Source organism: Grampus griseus, assembly GCF_964374135.1.
Source record: "Grampus griseus genome assembly, chromosome: 1".
NCBI lineage: Eukaryota > Metazoa > Chordata > Mammalia > Artiodactyla > Delphinidae > Grampus > Grampus griseus.
In genome coordinates this window covers 170,978,665-170,998,500 of record NC_139017.1, presented here as the reverse complement: position 1 = coordinate 170,998,500, position 19,836 = coordinate 170,978,665, and the positions used below count along the sequence as shown (strand labels likewise).

Sequence of the window (19,836 nt, the reverse complement as noted above, 5' to 3'; positions counted from 1 at the left end):
GTCTCTCCTCACTCGACCCTACGTCCTGGGCTCTGGGAACAGCGCCCTTGCTGCAGTGGACGGAAAGCAAGGCTAGGTCAGGCTGAGCAGGAGGGCCGTCCAGAGCAGAAGCGACAGTGGTGGAAACAGTGTAAAAGAAGGGGCGTGGCGTGCGCGGAGCTGGATGAAGAGGGAGGCCAGGCGAAAATTTGAGGGCAAGCGGCCAATCCTCCCCCTGGGCGAGGCCAAACAAGAGGGCGGGGCAAGAAAGCAGAGCCTAGGCCTGGGGGCAGGCATAGGGGCGCGGTCAGAGGGGTGGGGCCAGGGTCCGTGGGCGGTGCTAACCGAAAGTAGCGCCTCCCTGTCGTCCTCCAGCGCCTGCTTGGCCAGGTAACTTAACGCTCGCGCTTTATCTTGGTAGCCAGGGCGGCTGGCACGTCGGGCACGAGCCAGGCGATGAGGCCCAGGAAGAACACCACGTGCTGGGGAGAAGGAGGGGCCAAAGAGAAGGACTGCTTTAGCAATCTTAATCTGCCGAGCGTTTACTAAGTGCAAGGCACTATTCTGAGGGTTTCCGGGTATTCATTCAGTTAATCCTCACAACTCTAGGAGGTGAGTAAATTACTTCCCCTGTTTTACCTGTAAAGAAACCGAAGCATAAAGAGGTCCTCATTTGCCCAAAGACAGGGAGGTATAATTCGAACCCCTTAACACTAGGGACCCTGTTAGAATCAGAGCTAGAGAAAGAGGATCTTGAGCAAAGCTGGAAGGAGCTCCAGGGCTGTTGCCAAGAGACAATAATAGTAGTAGTCGTGACATTAATTCACTGCGCACCCACTATGCTGTGCAAGTACTTGCCACTGAATCTTCAGAGCGATCCTATGAAGTAGATCCTATTCTGTAATATACCCCGTTTACAGCCAGTCAGCCGCACAGCCTGAACTTGGACCCGGGTCCGTCCGACGCACAGATGGCTGAGCCTACCTCGAAGGCGATGATGAAGCCCAGACGCACAGCCAGCAGCTTCCAGTAGAAGAGGGTGAGATTCCTCTGAGCGTCGCGAAAGCCCTTGTACCTGGGTTGAGGAGGGCGCGGGGTCCCGCGAGGTTCTCGACTCCGCGACCGGCACTCCCACCCCTCCCCACCCTAGAGCCTGGCCCTGCCAGGTTAGCAGTACCCTCAGCCAGCTCTGCCCTCTAGCCGCCCCCTAGACTCAGCTTCCTGCCCTCCCAGTTAGGCCCCGCCCCACCCCTCCCACAAGCTCACTGCCCCGCCTCCAGATTCAGCACCCCGCCCCCAGCCAGGCCCAGCGGGTCCGCAGACTCAGGGCCCCGCCCCTCCCAAGCACGCCCCGCCCCACCGCGTTCAGCCCCGGCCGGTCGTTCTCCCACCTGCAGGGCGTGTGGTTGACCTAGGCAAGGTAAGCAGGGGGTGTGGGCGCCAGCATGAAGTTGACGTGGCAGGAAGTCCGAGGTGAAGGCCATGAGGAAAGCCTGCAAGGGGGCTTCACAGGAAGGCCGTCCCGCCTTTCAGGGCCCAGTCTCCTAACTCATCCCCGCCCAGGTCCAGCCCCACTCCCGCAGGCAGGAGCCTGTGCCCGAGGATCCTAGCCTTCTGCCCCTATTTCCCAATCTCTCACCCTGATTTCCACCCTCAGCCCCCATTTCCCTATTCCCGAGCCTCCTCCCAGTCTCTGATCTTCATTTTCCCCTCTGACCCTGTATTTCCCTCCTTACCCCCCTCTCCTCACATTCACGATGACAGAAAGGTAGGCAATGGCTTCAAGCAGGAGCAGCCGGGTCCGCTCAGCCGCCAGCCACCAGTACTCACACAGAACTTCTGGGTGTCCGGTCGGATCTCCACCCAGTTGTTGAGCAGAGCAAATAGGGGTGCCGGTGGGAAGGCTGCCACGAAGATGGTGATGAACCTAGACTGGAGTTGGGGAGTGTCAGGCCTGGGGTCACCTCCCCTGCTGGGCCAGGCCCCCAGGAACCCTGCTGGGCCTGGTACTGCTGGGCCACTGCTCACCCATCTCCAGGTATTCATCAAACTGGCCCTTGAACTCAATGAGCTCACAGTCCTCCTCCCAGCGCCGCTGCTCCTGCCTGATCTGGGTGTCCTGCAGCCCGGCCAGGTGTGTCTTCTGCCGCCAGGTCTTCAGCTTCCTGGGACCAGACAATGCCATTTCTATCCTCCCACTCCCTTAAAGATAGGCACCATGATAATTCACACTTTACAGAGGAGGAAATGGAGACTCAGAGACCTGGCCCAAGGCTCCCCAAGTTGTAAATGGTGCAACCAGAGCTCAAGTCCTGTTTGTTAGACTCCAGAGTCCAGGGCTCTTAAACTCTGTGCTTCCTACATGGCCATCCTCGGTCTCTGAAAGCCCTTCCCCAATCTAAAATGCTAATAGAAAGCCCTCCTCTTTCCTGTTCAGCATATCATTTAATCCACTCAACTCTCTTGGAGAGGTATTATTGTCCCCATTGTACAGGTGAGCAAACTGAAGCTTAGAAGCAAAGCCAGAGCTTACAGGAGGCAGAACTAGGACTTATGTTCCAGGGTCCTGACCCCCATGGTGGGGGGTGGTTTCTGCTTTGCTCTCATAAAGGTCCCCTGCCCCAGCCTGACTAGGCCCAACCCCCAGATCATCCCCTGCGCTCACAGCACAACGAACTCCTGCACATTGCTGACCAGCTGTTTGCCCACTGTGATGATGAAGAGCTGTTGAGCAAGCTCGAGAAGTCAGCCTCCAGGCTCACTGTGATTGGCAGACACACAGCACCTTACTCAGGGCTTAGGGGCTGGCCCCCTACTCCTTGGAGGCCCCAGAGGCAGATCCTGCCCTGCCAGGCCTGAGGGTGTGATGCCCCCCGCCGTCCCGCAAGAGCTGGCTCTCTAAGGATACTCACGTCCTCGTTCCACATGCCAAGCAGCCTGCCGTGCTCACCAGGGTATCCCACAAACCTGTAGACCTACCGCATCTGTTGGCAATGTGCCCACCCCTTCTGGAGCCAGGCCACAGCTAAACTCCACGCTGAGGCTGACCTCTCTCCCTGCCCACCCACTGAGAGATAACTCTGGTGACCGGGCTGCTGGGAGGCCTTGTCCCACCGCCCCCAACTAGGCTATGTTCCCAAGGCCTGTTGGGACCATGGCCCATATCTACTGCTCAACCCATAAGAAGTCAATTGGGTATTTCTGGCCCAGGAAGAGGGAGTCATGCTGCTGGTGGGGGGAGGGGTGGTTCTTTTGGTGATTCTCCCTCCCATTCCTGCCAAATGACAATGGCAATTACACAGTAACACCACCTCCTGGGAGTCTAGCCCTTGAGGACTCCTGACCCATCCTTGTTAAAAACTGGAAGCTCCTAGAGGGAAGGCCCAGCTCTGGTTCATTTCTGTGTCCCCAGCATCCAGTCCAGACTGCTCAGTGGAAAGGCGACCACAAAGATGGTGATGAAGCCAAATGTCAGCAATGGGAGGTTGAGTGAATGAATGAATGCAGGTGTTCGAGTTTCACATTTACCCAATGATGCACTGGAATATTACAGTTGAGAAAATTGAAGCCCAGGGATTTCCTTGGGGCAACGGTTCAGACTCCATGCTCCCAATGCAGAGGGCCCAGGTTCGATCCCTGGTCAGGGAACTAGATCCCACGTGCATGCCACAACTAAGAGTTCACATGCTACAACTAAGGAGCCTGCGAGCCACAACTAAGAAGCCTGCCTGCCACAACTAAGACCCAGCACAACCTAAATAAATAAACATGTTTTTTAAAAAATTGAAGTCCAGGGAAATCAAGGACCAACTTCAAGGTCAAGACCTTGGTAGAGACAAATCTAGAGGCTCAAGGATGCTGCCACTCTGCTGGCAAATCATCTGAGAGTCGACAGCCTTGGTGGGGGTGGGTGGGAGAGTCCTCACCTGCCTTTGAAGAATGCCACAAAGAAGGGAGAGGAGTAGATGGACTCCCCTGGCGGTCCAGTGGTTAAGGCTCTGCACTCCCAGTGCAGAGGACATGGGTTCTATCCCTGGTTGGGGAAGATCCAGCATGCTGTGTGGCGTGGCCAAGAAAAACAAAAAAAGAAAGGAGAGGAGAGAAATTGACAAACTGGAAGATGAAGACTTTAAAAGTGAAGGCATCTTCATGGAGGGTCTGGGCTCTGTGCATCTCTGGGAAAAAGGCAGAGCTGGTCAGAGTTTTATTGAGTGTAAGGGGGCAGGCCCAGCCCATTGGGTCAGCTCATATGCTTCTGTCCCCAATCCACCTTCCCCTAAGGCCAACCATGCCCCCCTGGCCACCTTCATCTGAGGTTGGCTGAGCAGGCTGGGGACACCAAGGTGGGAGCTGCAGGCTCTGAGATGCACGGAGCCCTGCCTCAGGGCTCACAGTTCCCAAGTGATGCCAGGACACCCCTGCGATCTCCTGCCCTTACTCATCCCACCTGGTGAGCTGCTCAGCCAGTGAGGTGTAGATCTGGCCCAGGAGGAGGATTAGTACCAGGTAGGGCACAGTGCTGCCGATGTCGGCAACATTACCAGCCTAGGCAGCGTGATGGCTATCACCTTGAGCCCAGCCACGTGGAGAGGCAGAAGGAACTTGAGGATGCCCCCGTTGTGCCCAGAGTCTGGAACAGTGGTCCCACCCTCCATTGCTCCAAGGGGCACTCACCTGGGTCATGAGCACAGAGTTGGCCGTGTGGAACATTGCAATGCTGATGATGCCACAGTAAATGATGACAGACACCAGGAAAATCATCAACACACAGAGCTGGGGGCCAGCAGGGAGAGCTGTCAGAGCTGGAAGGCAGGTTCACCAGGGCACCAGCGCATCCCGGAGGGCACAGTCCTTCCAGAGCAAGGGCCCAATGCCCCCTCACCATGATGAGGATGGCTGCAGAGCTGGTGAGTAGGCGGGGAAGACGGGTGTGGGGTGGGAAGTAGGGCTCCTTCAGGCCTGTCACTGGGTTCTGGGCCATCTGTGGGGCCAGGGCAGCAAACTCTGGATGTGGGCACTCCTATCAGAGGGGGCAACAGAAATGTACATCCCAGGGCCCAAGGGTCTGGGTGTCATGACCCTGGGGTGGGGGAAGCCTCCTGCCTTTTCCTGTTTGCACAGGGAGCTCTGGAAATGCAGGAATGAGGTCTGATTCATTTTTGTTTCTGCAGGGCCTTTTTTCCCTAAGGCCTGGCTAAGAGCCTGTGGATGGATGGATGGATGGATGGATGGGTGGATGGGTGGGTGAGTAAACAGAGAAGTAAACAACAAATGGATGCACGTGTAGGAGAGGGCTGGATAGTCTGAAGGACGGGTGGCAGTAGGTGGACAGGTGGGTGGGCAAACTAGACAGGCAAATCTCTATAAGTGAATGCACAGATGTGTGGGTAGACGGGCAGATGGGTGCATGTATGGATGGATGGCTAGGCGGAGGAGGACACGAGGGTGTGGTTGGATGGACGATGGACATGAGGATGGATGGGTAGATGGATGGATGTGTGGATGAATAGATAATGTATTAGTTATTCAATAACTATTAACCGACCACATACACTCTGCAGTAGATACTGGATATGACATGATGAACAAACTGGACAAAATCTAAGTCCTAACAGAGTTTACAGTCTAGTTGGGGAGACGGACATTAGATAAATGAACACAAATATGTACTTGTGAATAACTCTTATGAAGGAAAACTGGTCTTCAGGGATGGTCACTCAGAGGAAATGACATTTTAGCTAGGACCTAAAAGACAAACAGGTGCTAAGTAATGAGAAAATGAAGGGGAAGCACGGCAGGGGTTGGGGAGGAGACTGTGCAGAGGCAGGGTCACTCTTTGAGTCACATGAGTTGTATAATTCACTGCTCTAAGAGGTGCCGGGGGCTTCCCTGGTGGTGCAGTGGTTGAGAATCCGCCTGCTAATGCAGGGGACACGGGTTCGAGCCCTGGTCTGGGAAGATCCCACATGTCGCGGAGCAACTAGGCCCATGAGCCACAACTACTGAGCCTGCGCGTCTGGAGTCTGTGCTCTGCAATAAGAGAGGCCACGATAGTGAGAGGCCCACGCACCGCGATGAAGAGTGGCCCCTGCTCGCCACAGCTAGAGAAAGCCCTCACACAGAAACAAAGACACAACACAGCAAAAATAAATAAATTAATAAACTCCTACCCCCAACATCTTAAAAAAAAAAAAAAGAGGTGCCGTTCACAATGACTTCGTTACTTCAGTTTTTCCTTCCTGCTTTTTCAGTCCTCCAGAACCTGTTTAACCAATCAATACCTTATATTAAATCCTCTCTGTTGAAATAACTAGTCTCGTTTCTATCTTCTTGTCAACCCTAACTGTTGGATGGATTACATTATGGATATCTGGACAGATGGATAGGTGGAGAGATAGATTTGTGATTCACAGATTCACCCATCAAATGTTTAATGAGCACTTTCTATATGCTAGGGACTGTTCTGGGCCCTAGGGAGACAGCAACGTCACATACAAGGTCTCTGGAGCTCACATTCCAGTGGCAGAGGACAGACAAAAAACAACAAACAAGAAAATGTAGTGATAAATGCTGTGATGTGATTAAAACAGTGATAGGGAGCCTCTTCAGACTGGGTGATCAAGGAAGGCCTCTTTATTTTTATTTATTTATTTATTTTGGCCACCCCCTCGCAGCTTGTGGGGTTTTAGTTCCCCGACCAGGGATTGAACCCAGGCCCTTGGCAGTGAGAGTGCAGAGTCCTAACCACTGGCCATCAGGGAATTCCCAAGAAAGTCCTCTTTAAAAGGGTGACATTTAAGTCAAGATATGAATGACAAAAAGCAGGCCATATAAAGTCTGGAAGAAGATTCTAGCAGCGAACAGCCAGTGCCAAGGCTCTGGGGTGGAAATAACCCTGTCCTATTCAAGAAACAGCAGGGAGCCAGTGGAGGCAGTGGAGGAGAACTAGGCAGAAGCCAGATCACACAGGGTTGTGGGCTGCTGTGAGGGGCTTAGATAGTTTTCCAAGTGCATATGAGAACCCACTAGAACGCTTTGAGTAGGATAATTCAGGATGTGATTCGTATCTTCAAAAGATTGCGCCAGGGGCTTCCCTGGTGGTGCAGTGGTTGAGAGTCCGCCTGCTGATGCAGGGGACACGGGTTCGTGCCCCTGTCCAGGAAGATCCCACATGCCGCGGAGCGGCTGTGCCCGTGAGCCATGGCCGCTGAGCCTGCGCGTCCGGAGCCTGTGCTCCACAGCAGGAGAGGCCACAGCAGTGAGAGGTCCGCGTACAGAAAAAAAAAAAAAAAGAAAAGATTGCCCTGGCAGCTGGGAATGGATTGAATGGGGGCAAACATAAGAGCAGAGAGATATATTGGGAGGCTACTGCAGGGGTTCAGGTAAGAGAGAATTGTGGTTTGGACTGGGGCTAGGGGGTGGGGAAAGTGAGGGTGGCAGTGGAGACGGAGAAAAGCAAACAGATTCAGGATCAATGATTAGATGTTTGGATGGACAGGTGGATGGCTAGATGGGTAGGTGAGTGGAACGCTTCTCTCCTTCTTCCCTGTTTCAGGAAGAGTTTCTCTTTGAGCCTCTAAATGCCTCTAGTATTTAACTTCACCAAACCTTGTATCATCCTGATGTCAGGGGAGGGTGGGAAAGTGACCCAGGAAAATTGTAGGGAAGAGTCAGATCTGGATCCTGGGATGCTGGACTCCAGAGTCCGAGCTGTTCCCGGCATGCCTTATGGCCTCTGAGAACTGCAGGAAGCAGAGTTCTGGGCCTGGAGGGCTGAGCTGGGCGTCACCTCCTCTTCCTGGAAGTCACTGCAGTCCCAGTGGTGGGCCAAGGTGGTACCCTTGTGCTTCCAGTGCTCCAGGAAGGCCGTGGCCCAGAAGCACATGAAGATGCTAAAGAGCACAGTTCCCAGATGGTCAAAGAGCCCATCTGCAGAGGAGGGGGGAGGGCGCACCGCCTTCCCAGCAGCTAGGCCCGAGGTGCTGGGCCCCAAACACCTACCCATTCCCTTGCTCTCTTCCCTGGCTCACCTTGGCCATGGGGCAGATCTCAGAAATATTCCATGTGGCACAAGTATCACAGAGTGAGCACACGAGGAAGGAACTCCTGCTCGCACAGGTCTCCTCCCTATGAGCAAAGGGTACCCCATCCCGGGAGGGTCTATCCTCAACCAGCCAGCTGACCCAGCCCATGCAGCTCATCCCCCCAGCACTCCCAGTCATCACACTGGTACATTTGTGCCCATGGTAACTAGGCCAGAGGTAAAGACCAGGGTACCCACAAAAGCAGCACCCAGGCTGTGTAGGTGACAGAATGTGGGGGGACGGAATGCTCATGAGCCTCCATCTCTGTACTCAACCCCAGCTCCCAGCCCTCACCCCCAACACCAGATGCACCAACCAAAGTAGATAGCTGCCTTGTCCCCAAAGTCCTCCTGTATGTGGTGCAGGGGCTGGTACTTTTGCCAGCACCCCCAGCAGGCCCAGTATGAATACAGCAATTGTGGAGGGTTGAGGTCTGCACCAGGCACCTGGTACCCGGGCAGATCACAGGGGCCCTAGGGAGAGGAAAGGCGGGAGGGCTGCAGGGAAGTCCCAGAATTTTCTCCTGATGCCCCTGCAGTGGAAGAAAGCTGGGTTTGTGTCATCTCTACCTCACGCAGTGGGAAGGCTGCAGTGTAGACTCCCTCGGTCAGCAGACGGGCCATGACCATCTTTGCACGTTTCTCTTTCCCATAGATTGTTCGGGCCAGGATCTCTGCCACCTGCCAGAAAGAATTCTGGCATCAACCCCGCCCCCGTAAGGTCCCAGCTGGACTCTCCCCAGGCAGTTGTCTCACCACTTGGTGCCTGTGGGTGCTGGAGAAGTAGGAGCCATGGGAAGCCCTGCCCAGGAATCTGTGAGCAGAGCAGGGGTCAGAAGCTGAACCCTCCGCCGAATGCGAGACCTAACACGATGGGAGGGCAGTCTCTAGGCTGGGGACACAGGGATAAAACGTGCCATCTGGACTTCCCTGGTGGCACAGTGGTTAAGAATCCACCTGCCAAATGCATGGGACACGGGTTGGATCCCTGGCCGGGGAAGATCCCACGTGCCATGGAGCGACTAAGCCCGTGCGCCACAACTACTCAGCCTGCGCTCTAGAGCCCGCGAGTCACATCTACTGAGCCCGCGAGCCACAACTACTGAAGCCCGCGCGCCTAGAGCCCGTGCTCCGCAACAAAAGAAGCCACCGCAACGAGAAGCCCGCGCACCGCAACGGAGAGTAACCCCCGCTGGCGGCTGCTAGAGAAAGCCCGCGTGCAGCAACGAAGACCCAACGCAGCCAAAAATAAATAAGTAAAATAAATTTATTAAAAAAAAATGTGCCAGCTGCTAAAACCAGAGAGCCCTTCTCCCCACAAAGCTCAGCCTGGGCTGGGTGTTTTGCAGCCAGGCGAGCATCTGAGGGGCATTGAACGGGTGGGAATCAGGGACGGGGAGCCGCTCGGGCACGGCCTGAACCCCAGGCTGCGGAAAGGACAAGCCTGAGACCTAAAGTGAGTTAAGCAGGAGTTGCCTCACTGGCAAAGCAAGGAGGAGCAATGGAGCCTCGATTTGGCTAAGCCTGCGGCTGGCGCCCCTCCCCTCTGCGGGAGGCCCCGCCCACCCGAGACAAGTCCAGCTTGGAGCGGCGGATAGTCCAGTGGCTTATTGGGCACGTGTTGCTGCAGAGGTTGCAGCAGGCGAAGGCGCCGCAGTAGCTCCCCCCACCCCCCGTCCGAGTCCGGGTTACGTCGGGCCTGCAAGACTAGGGCAGGGTCACCGGTACCTGGGAAGACTCCGCCCCCGGGCTGACCTCGCCCCGGCTCGTCCCTCCCACCTACAGCGGCACACGCTGGCTCAGTTCCTCTGCCAGCAGCTCCCAGGGCGCACAGCTTGGCGAAGTACACGGCGAGGGCGCGGCGCTTGGCGAGACACTACTCCTTGGGGGGCCGGGGTCTCCGGATGGGCCAGAGCCCGGAGCCCCACCTCTCATGATCCCGCCTGGGAGTGACAGTTCCCGTTCTGCGCGCGCGGGCCCTTGGCCACCTTCAAAAGCGCTTTGATTTGCGTTTCCTCGTTTGAAATTCAAACGAGGGGGGAACTAGCACCCTCATTTTACAAACGTGGAGACAGACGCAGACGCTGAGTAGGCCGGAGTCATAGAGTAGTGGCTGCTGGTTCCCATTTACTGAGCACCTCCAATGAGCAGGCCGTGGGCTGAGCGCTTTGCACGCTCGCCAGTTTAATCATCACAGCCCCTCTATGGGCTGACGCTACGGTAAAGCCCATTTTACAGATGAGGTACTGAAGTCGCTTGCGCAGGTCACAAGGCTCGTTAGGGAAGCCCGCGCTCGGCCTCGGGGACTGAGCCCCCGCAGCCCGACCGCGCCGCGCTCACCTCCTCCAGGAGCAGCCCGGCCGCGCTCAGGTTCCTCTGGAACTTATCGCGCCAGCTCCGCTTGCAGGAGTCGCTGTCACCACGCCCGCCGCGGGGATCGCAGCTTCTCCTCCCTCACGAGCAGGAAGTCTGTCCCATCGCGGGGGCAGAAGGGCAGTTAGGAACGGTCTGCCCCACCCTACCCCACTTCCACCCTGGGTGGGGAGTTGGGGGCTGGGTTTGTCAGTCCTACTAAGGCCCAAATTAAAGGAAATAGTTCGTGGGACTTCCCTAGCGGTCAGTGGTTAAGACTCCGCGCTCCCAATGAGGGGGCGCGGGTTCGATAGCGCGTGTCGCAACTAAAGATCCCGCAGGAGACAACGAAGGTCCGCGTGTCACAACTAAGACCCGGCACAGCCAAATAAATAAATTAAAAAAAAAAGAGGAAAGTTCGCGCCACAGCAAGAGCGACTGGGCTTAGCTCAAAGGAGGAACTGCCCATTGCAAGAAAAGGACCAGAGATGCCACGGGATTCCTCGCGGAGGTAAGACCTCTCTTTCCTCCCTGTAAGAGAGGGACGGTGGGTGGGCTACTCCGGCTGCCAGAGTGAAGCGGTGAAGTGGGGGTAAGAGTCCTGTCTGGCCCCAGTCTCACCGATTTCGGTTTTCCAGTCGCGGAAAATGTTGCCTCCGGAGTCTGGGACACAAATGCTGCAGCGGGACGCGCAGAGACGGTCGTCCTCCGGTCCTTGTCCTCGGCACCATCGCCGTCCTGGGCGCAACAGGACCGGAGTGCGGGTGAGAGGACCCCGGCGCAGGTGCAGGTGCCAGGAACTTCTCCACCAGCCCAGCTGGGCCGCCCCTCCTTCCGCCCACCCGCCCGCCCACCGCTGGCTAAATATAAAGCGCAACAGTGGAGGCGCTGTCGGCGCGATCTGCGACCCTTCTCCCTCTTCTCCACTCGCTCTCAGCCCCAGAAACACCACCACTACCATAAGTAACAACAGCGACAAAGACAGTAGCCAACGTTTGCTGGGCCCTTAATTCACTGCCTGGCCCAGTGCTAAATATTTTACACGCATTTACTTGTTACAACTCAGAAGAAGTGAGCGGGTGCTCTTGTTCTCTCCATTTTATAGATGACACAAAGGAATTACAGTGACCAACCCAAGGTCACAGCTCTTCACCTTCCTTCTGGACCACGGCCCCAAGCCTCAGTCGGTCCCCTTTGCTCCCAGGAAACACCCCTTCTTTCTAGAATAGAATTGAACACCAACTCTCCCCACTTCACCTCGCCCCCACTGACCCAGCCTCTAGGTCTGAGGTCACAGGGAGGGAGGGGCCCCCCCCACCCCCCTACTCCCAGCTTGGGCCTCTGGGGATTTGCCTCCACACAGCTCTGACTTGTCTTGGGCCCTGAGCCCCATGCCACCCTCTGGGCACTGCTCCCCCAAGTCTGTTTCATGGCACGGGGTGGAGGCCGGGGGTGGTGTCATGGCTGGCACCAGGCTGCCCTGGGAGTAAGGAGATCCAGGGCAGCACCAGGGAGTCCCACCCCCATTCCGGACTCACCCAAGGCTCTGGAGGCCTGCCCAGCAGCCTTTGCAGATCTGGCTCCTGCATCTCCTTTCTCATCCTGGGAGCAGGCAACTTGCCTGGGGTTCTCCTTGTTGTCCACAAGGCCGGGCTTGGCTGGTGGCTGGCAGCAGGCAGGAGCTTCACTTACCAGCTCACTGTGGCCTGGGAAGGATGGGGGAAGGAGAAAAAGAGGAGAGGGAGGAGGGAGCCAGGCACCAGTACCGTATTTCCCCTCCTACAGGCAGCCCCAGGCTTCTGGTTGGAAAAGCAAGACCAGATGGGATCATGTGAGGGGCTGCACCCAGAAGACACCATTGGGGGATGAGGGGAAGGGACAGTCCAGGGGAGAGGGGTACGGAAGGCTAAGGGCATCAGGGCTGCTCCATGGCTCTGCAACCTTGGAGAAACACCTGACCCTCTCTGGCCTCAGCCTCCCTATCTTAGTCCATTGGACGGCTATAACAAAAAACCACAAACCGGGTAGCTTATGAACAACAGAAATTTATTTCTCGTGGCTCTGGAGGCTGGGAGTCCAAGATCATCATCACAGCCCAGTTCTGGAGAGGGCCCTCTTCCTTGTTCGCAGCCAGCACTTTTTCTCTGTGTCCTCAGATGGTGGAAGGGGCTAGGCAGCTCTGTGGGGTCCCTCTTATTAGAGCACTAATCCCATTCATGAGGGCTCTGTCCTCATGACCAAATCCACTCCCAAAGGCCCCTAATACCATCACACTGTGGACTAGGATTTCAGTGTATGCATCTTGGGGGGACACAACCATTTGGAGCATAGCACTCCCCCTCTGTAGGAAAGGGGCTTGGGGAGGGAAGAAGAGGGGGCTGGGATGTCCTGACAAACAGCACCAGGGCTGGGCTGCAGCACATACACACCCCCACCCCTGGAGAAGCTAGTCCCTCCTCCCTCCAGCTTCCCTCTAGAGCCCTGAAGTCTGTGGGCTCTAGGGCCCGGAGGAGCAAACATGGCTTCCCTCTTCCCAAGGATCCCCTCTAAGTCAGGGCTCACCCCTGAACCAGCCTGGGGGCACAGTCACCACCCCTTCCCTCCAGGTAGCCTCAGGGCCCACAAAGGGAGCAGCAGGGTATTTGCCTTTGAGCTGTCGTAAGGCTTAACCTAACAGTGGAATTTCTGGCACCAAAATGGGGAGAAGGCAACTCCCCGACTTCCGGTGGCCTCCGGACAGGCCACAGGATGGCCTCTGTCTCCAAGGCCCTGAGAGAGGAACTTTATCTGGAGTCTGGACCCTCTCCTGTGCAGGACCTACCACATGATTGGTGGTGTCCAGTGGAAAACTATTGAAAAATTATTAAGGATTTCAAGATGGCAACAGCAGAGCATTAAACCAGGTGTGGGCCCCCCAGTGCAGAGCCCTGTGGACTGCTCAGGTGCCAGGCCCACAAAGCCGGCCTGAGTCCGTGTGTGTGTGCGCACACACATTCTCTTCTCATTCGCTCTCCACGACCCTGCCCAGAGTCCACTCTGCGGGGACAGCCACCAGCTATTAGGAGAATTATGGCTCTGCAGCTCCCTCCTCCCTCGTGCTTCCAGTTCTCTGTACTTCGGTGGAGGCCTCTAAGGGGATAGCCTATGAAATACTAAAGTGGCACTGGGCCTGGGCTCTGAGGGGCTGAGAAGGCAGCGCTGGGACGGCAGGTGGCCGGCTCCAAGTCTTAGCACCGGTGTGGTCCCCACTTCGTTCTTACTCAGGGAGAAGGGAATTGTTTACCTCCTGGTTTGGGGTGAAAGTGTGTGAGGGGTCGATTCTCCGACTGGAGCAGTGCTAACCAGTGCCAACCAGTGTCCCGCTCTGCTGTGGGGAGGATCTAGGTTACTTCTCCACAGCAGCCTCTGGCTCTTGGCTGAGCTGGTGGCCAAGAAGGATGCTGACGCTTTAAGGCCTGAGATAACTGGCTGGGATGTGGGGTAGCTGGTGCCCACTACACACACGGGTATCCATAGCTGGAAGGCCACATTCCAGCCCAGAGGCCACCTTTGCTGGGTCCTGCCTTGCTCTGCCTGGTGGGTGAGGTCTACTGGAGCTAAGACCAGAGGGAAATGGGCCAAAGCAGAGCTGAAGGCGGCGGTGGGACACTCTGCGGCGCGGGAGCAGGAGTCGGCCGGTGGGCTGTGCAGGCTGTGAGGCCTGGGTCCTGCCCAGCAACATTCCTCCTCTGGGACATGGGCTAAGCTCAGGTCTCAGCTCTGAACCTGAGTTGGGGGTAAGAAGGTGCTAAAATCAATGCTTTAGGCCCTGGAAAGGTTGACAAACCTACAGGCAGTGCACAGGGTGGACAGACTGACGAGCAGTGCCATGCAGGCCATCAGTAAGCCAGGAGCGTAAGCCAGGGAGAGCATGCAGGAGCCTCCTGTGTGTGCCAGGAGGGAGAAGCGGGGCAGCATTTTAGGGCAAGTACTGGTGTGTGTGGGCACATGATCATGCGTGTGAGTGTGGAGTGTTCAGAGCTGCTTTCTCGAGAGGGGGCTCTGAGGGTCAGCTGGCTGACCTGGGCATCCAGGGCCCTTCCAGCTGGGTCAGACTCAGGCCGGCTCTCTGCCCAGGGGTCCATCTATGGGGCTGGAGAGGGTGTCACCGGGGAGGGAAAGAAAGTATAAAGGCCGATTTTGTAGGCACCTGCCCGCAGGTGCCTACAACTCTAGCCCACATTCACTAGTGTCTGGCTGATGGGGCAAGGGCACAAGGTCACTCACCTTCCTGCTCCTGTCCTTGCTGGCCTCCTGCCAGCTCACGCCCTGACCCCCCACCTGGCCCAGTCCCTGTCCAGTGATACTTTCTGGTTCCCCCAGGCTGGCAGGGCCCCTGTCCTAAGCATAACTTGACAGCTTCATGGTCAAAAAAAGGAATTCCAGAGTGACGTGCTTGCCTCCTGGACACACAGGTGGACTACATTTCCCAACTTCCCCTGCTGCTCTGTGTGACCATGTGACTAGGTGCTGGCCAATGGAATGTGGGCAGAAATGAGGCACACTGTCCTAGGCCAAGTCCATAGAAACCTGCTGGGGGACCTTCCACCTGCACTCATCCCGTCTGCTGACGGGATGTTGATGCCCCAGGACAAACTGGGAAGAAACTCATTGAAGATGTCAGAGGCTGGGTCTCTGAATCAGTGTATAGAGCAGAGCCTCCCCACCCACCTTCACTTCCACCTGAGGTGAGACATAAAAAGAAAAAAACTTCTATTAAGTTAAGCCACTGAGAGTTCAGGGTTTACCTGGTACAGCAGATGGTGTTACCTCAACTAACACGTACAGGCTCTGACTGAAGTCACCTGAGGTCCAGGGCCCAGCTGAGGCACCCCCTCTCCCCAGTCACACTCCATGGCTGCTGCAGAAGCGGGAAGGGCAGGGGGAGGCTGGGGGATGCCTGAGCCCTCAGGCCTTGCGCATACAGTTCCTCCGTTTCCAGAAACCCAGACTCCTAGGGCGGAGGGAGGAGGCCAGTGGACAGCCAGATGCCCTCAGATGGCTGCCCTACCGAGCCTTGTGCCCCACTTCACTGCCAAGAATTCCACAAGGAAAGTGCTCTGGGGCTGGGAGCCTTCTCAGGCCACCATTCTCCCTGACTAGGACCCTCTGGCCAGCCCTCGGGATGAGATCAATATTCCTGTCCCAGCCTTGGGCCCTGGGTCCTGCTCTGGGTCAACTGAGGGTGGGGAGTGCCCACTCATCATGCCACCACCCCTCAGCTGGGGGGGTCCTCTGGGGGGTTGGGGAGCAGGCCAGCTGCCACCTGGTCCTGGTGCCACAACTGCTCTGCCAGGCCGTTGAGCACATGGGCAATGTCGGCCAGCCCAGCCCGCCCATCCAGCGTGCGTCCATCTGCCAGCCGTCGTCCTGGCACACTCTTCACCCGCAGGAGGGGCAGCTCCCAGGCCTGCCGGAAGGCTGTGAGGTCACGCTCAGGCACGTCTGTGTGCATATACTGGTCAAATCTGGAGGAGGGTCAAGGAGCCTGGCCGGGCACCTCTGCTTACCACTCCATCAAACCCAGCCTTCTCCCTCCTCCCTTGCCCCCAACACCCAGGGTCTGGGGGAGGCCCTGTTGCAGCCTTTAAGATAAAGCCCATGGGGCTGGACCCCATAGCTGGGCAGAGGCAGGCTGCCTGACACCCTTGCTCCGTGGCTTGCCAAGTGTGGCCTCTGACAGTCCTAGGGGCCACCCAAAGGATACTTGGAGCCGATGACCATCCTGACCGCACCAGGGGCCTCGCCTGCTACTCGGGCCAGCTGTCCAGGGAGGTCTTCAAAGGAGGCCCGGTCAGTGAAGGAGAAGAGGAAGAGGAAAGCATCTGTTTTCTCCTGGCAAGCCTGGGGATAGAGGCTGATGAGCGGCTCACGCGAGGCTTGTAACCAGAGCCTATGGGCTGCAGGGCCCTGAGAAGTCTCAGCACCACCCCTCCTTTCACAGACTGGGAAACTGCGGCCCAGAGCAGGGAGCGGCTGGTCCCAGAGCAGAGGTCTCCCCGCCCAGGCAGCATCCTCAGTCCATTCACGCCCACTTCTGGCTCCTGCAGACCAGGCAGGCCAGGCTCAGATGCCTGTACTCAGAAGCCCACCTCAGGCAACCAGCCCATCCTGGACCCACCCAGGCCCACCTTCCTGCTCACCGGCAGCATGTGATCAAACTTTTTGAGCGCAGACTCCCCGCAGTCCCAGAACTCAAAGCGGAACATGACAACACGGTCGCTGGCCTGCAGCTTGGCCGGCCAAAATACCACGGTGGTCTGGATGCCTGGGGAGGCCGGGGTCAGTCACTCAGCATGGGGGAGGCAGAGGTGGAGAGGAGTAGGGGGCCCAGAAGGAACAGGAAGAGGAGATATGTCCCTACCTTAATGGGTCCTCAGTCTGATGGGGAAGGCATAGTCCCTGACGTGGGAGAATTCTCAGTCCGACGGGGGAAACTGCCCTCCCCAGAGGAGCCTCCAGTCTACCAGGGAGAGGCAGCCCTAGCCCTAGCCATGACAAAGTAGTTTCCTCTTGTGCACTGGGGAAGCCAAAGGTCCCGGAATAGTCTCAGATATTGCAACATGATGGTCAATCAGCATCCAGTGGAAGGAAACAAGAAAGGAAGATCGGTGTTTTCTGAGCACCTACCCTGTGCCAGCTCAGTGCTAGGCATGTTACCACCACTATCGCTAGCACCAACCCCACCACAACCCCAAGGGGTTGGTACTATTATCCCTTTTGGACAAAGGAGCGAATGTAGGCTCAGAGAGGTGAAGTGACTTTCCAAGGTTGCAGAGTAAATGGTAAGGCTGGTTACAAATCCCAGCTTATGTGGTCCAGGGCAAGTCTTTTCTCCACCCCAGGGAAGGCCTCCTAGGAGGGACTCACCAGTGGTCTCGTGGTGCACCACGGGCACCTCCAGGCCAGCCAGCTTGGCCACCAGCGCTGTCTTGCCCACACCACTCTTCCCAGACACAAAGATCTTGTAGCGGGCGGTGTCAATGGCCACAGGCGGGGAAAGCACTGGTCGCTCGAGCAGCCCTGGGGCAAGGAGGGATCCAGGTGGGGTCAGGGAGTCAACGTGCACTTGCCCCGTCATACTTTGGGTGTACAACCTCATCTCTCAGGGCTTCTTCAGTGCCAACCAACCATTCCCTATACAGCACTCATGACAGAGGCCTGGGATACAAGCAGCATCCCCGGAGGAGAAGCTCTGCTGGGAACACCTGTGCTCTGTGAACTGGGCCAGTGCCTACTCCAAATAACAACATTTTTCAAAAAAGTTTGATGCATGAGATGATTTTTATTATTTTATTTTATTTTTTGCTGCACCACACGGCTTGCGGGATCTTAGTTCCCCAACCAGGGATCAAACCCAGGACCCGGCAGTGAAAGCACTGAGTCCTAACCACTGAACAACCAGGGAATTCCCTGAGATGGTTTTTATTAATACTATCACATATCCTAGATTTCCCACAGGTAAAAGAAAGGTTTTTCCTAATTCTCTCCTCAGTGAAGAAATATCAGCAAAAGTATTCTTTTTTTTTTTTTTGCAGTACGCGGGCCTCTCACTGTCGCGGCCTCTCCCATTGCGGAGCACAGGCTCCGGACGCGCAGGCTCAGCGGCCATGGCTCACGGGCCCAGCCTTTCCGCAGCATGTGGGATCTTCCCGGACCGGGGCACGAACCCGTGTCCCCTGCATCAGCAGGCGGACTCTCAACCACTGCGCCACCAGGGAAGCCCAGCAAAAGTATTCTTAATTAATATAAACTCCTTAGAACCAATACAGTGAGATATTTATGAATGTTTATTTATTTATTCTTTCTTTTTTGATCCCACCGTGCAGCGTGTGGGATCTTAGTTCCCTGACCAGAGACTGAACCCAGGCCCACAGAAGTGAAAGCGCCAAGTCCTAACCACTGGACCGCCCTGAATGTTTTTAATTTAAAGCTTGCAAAAAATAAAGTCTAAACTGTGATCCATCTATAGGTGTAGGACCTGAAAGTCCTAAATTGTGGGTTGCCTGTCACTCTCTGGTCTTAAGCCTTCTGCTGTTTTGTCTCTCCCGGCCAGAGCTGGACTCCTGCAGCCGATGCCAGGCCCCTCTGCTGGCCTGTCAGCTGACCTTGCCTGCGTGAGTTAGCTTCATCCTGGGGAACATGAGTGTCTTACCCTGGAGACAGCAGGATATGGAAGAGGCTTGTCTCTACTCACTAGGGGATCTTGGACAAGTCTGCAACGTGCTGTTGAGAAGGTTAAATTGGAGTCCATTGTATAAAGTGCCCAGCAGAGGGCCTACCACCAGCTGAGGCCTCAATCAACAGCCTCTCTGGTGACAGTGGTTCCTGGCAGGGTTTTGGCTGTTTCCATGGCTCTGATGACAGAATTAACGCTAAGGAGGTTTGGGGGTGGGGACCCCAGGATAGGGCTTCTGGGGTCCCCAAGGTTGAGAAGTGCAGTGGAAAAGGCCCTCACTGCCCTGCTTCTCTGCTCCGCGCCCCCCACCACAGGGGACACTGTTCTCCCCAGGGAATGGCAGGTGACAGGCTGGGGGAGGGGGGCACTTACCAAACACCCGCCGGCGGTTCTTGCGCAGGATACAGGCCAGGTACTCCTTGCCCTCGGCGCTCTCGTGCCAGTCTGGGACAATCACTGAGCCTGGGGCAGGTAGTCTGGCCATGGCTAGGCAACCTGACGGGGAGGGGAGATGGTAGAATGCTGAGAGTAGGGGATGGGAGAGGGTAACTGTTCTAAGCTGTACCCGTGAGGCCTCTTAACCTGCCCTCAGACTCTCCCCTGGAGCCCCAGCTCCCTCCTTGGAGGATGGAGCAACTATGGAGCCCCACCCTTCTCATTATTACGACTAACATTTTTGGAATCCAAGCTCCCTTTCAACATCCTGAGGTGTTACACACCCCCGTCCCCCTCTTATCACCCAAAAGGTGCAAAACCATAGTCCTTTCTCCTCCGTATTGCTCCCTGGGGGACAGCCATCCCATTATTGCCCCAGAGGGCATTTACACAGTCCCTAGCTCCCTTGTCACCTCCGGGGGGTGGGGGAGTCACACAGACCTGCTTCTCCTCTGCCTCCTGGATCCTGACTCCCAAGCCCACCCAGCCTTCACCATCAGCAGTCCCCGCGGGCGAATGGGCCCGGGTGGAGACCGCCCCTTTAAAAGCCCGCCCAGCGCTCCCGCCGCCCAGCCCGCCGAGCCAGCTTCCGCCCTGGTTGCGTCCGGCTTCGGCTCAAGCCGCCAGCCCAGGCTCCGGTGCTTGAGGCGCATGTGCGGAGGCTGTTGTCATGGAGACGCGGGGGGCGGGGTTAGGCTGCCGGGTTCCACGTAGGTCCTATGTGTGCAGCCACCCCGGCTCAGAGACACCCTGGACAGGGACTTGCCCT

General features: G+C 56.6%; 2 protein-coding genes across 2 annotated transcripts; both read right to left on the bottom strand.

Moving 5' to 3' along the window:
• Positions 1–256: 256 nt before the first annotated feature.
• LOC309835583 (anoctamin-7-like) lies at positions 257–14,284 on the bottom strand (the record flags this gene model as incomplete). The annotated part of the gene is given in 25 exon segments (XM_082675151.1): positions 257–262; positions 325–375; positions 378–461; positions 964–1,054; positions 1,371–1,390; positions 1,394–1,433; positions 1,435–1,472; positions 1,730–1,812; positions 1,815–1,906; positions 2,001–2,144; positions 2,645–2,715; positions 4,081–4,154; positions 4,422–4,524; positions 4,654–4,752; positions 4,862–4,999; positions 7,769–7,908; positions 8,380–8,536; positions 8,633–8,743; positions 9,382–9,489; positions 9,629–9,761; positions 9,856–9,938; positions 10,403–10,515; positions 11,036–11,152; positions 11,953–12,120; positions 14,245–14,284. Coding segments are annotated over 25 exon segments (2,304 nt in total).
• A 933-nt stretch (positions 14,285–15,217) lies between these two features.
• On the bottom strand, positions 15,218–19,566 carry CPLANE2 (ciliogenesis and planar polarity effector complex subunit 2). The gene is made up of 6 exons (XM_082679492.1): positions 19,509–19,566; positions 19,005–19,127; positions 17,324–17,476; positions 16,597–16,721; positions 16,161–16,297; positions 15,218–15,921 (listed from the first exon to the last, which is right to left on the bottom strand). The coding sequence occupies exons 2-6, from the start codon at positions 19,114–19,116 to the stop codon at positions 15,672–15,674; spliced, it is 777 nt and encodes a 258-aa protein (XP_082535618.1). The 5' UTR covers positions 19,117–19,127; positions 19,509–19,566; the 3' UTR covers positions 15,218–15,671.
• Positions 19,567–19,836: the final 270 nt, after the last annotated feature.

Bases quoted from the DNA above. Each gene is read 5' to 3' on its own strand.
- CPLANE2 (XM_082679492.1), bottom strand. From the start codon at position 19,116: ATGGCCAGACTACCTGCCCCAGGCTCAGTGATTGTCCCAGACTGGCAC. The intron at 17,477-19,004 runs GTAAGTGCCCCC...TCCTTGCCCCAG, and splicing joins GAACCGCCGGCGGGTGTTTG to GGCTGCTCGAGCGACCAGTG. The intron at 16,298-16,596 runs GTGAGCAGGAAG...CTCTATCCCCAG, and splicing joins AGTTTGATCACATGCTGCCG to GCTTGCCAGGAGAAAACAGA.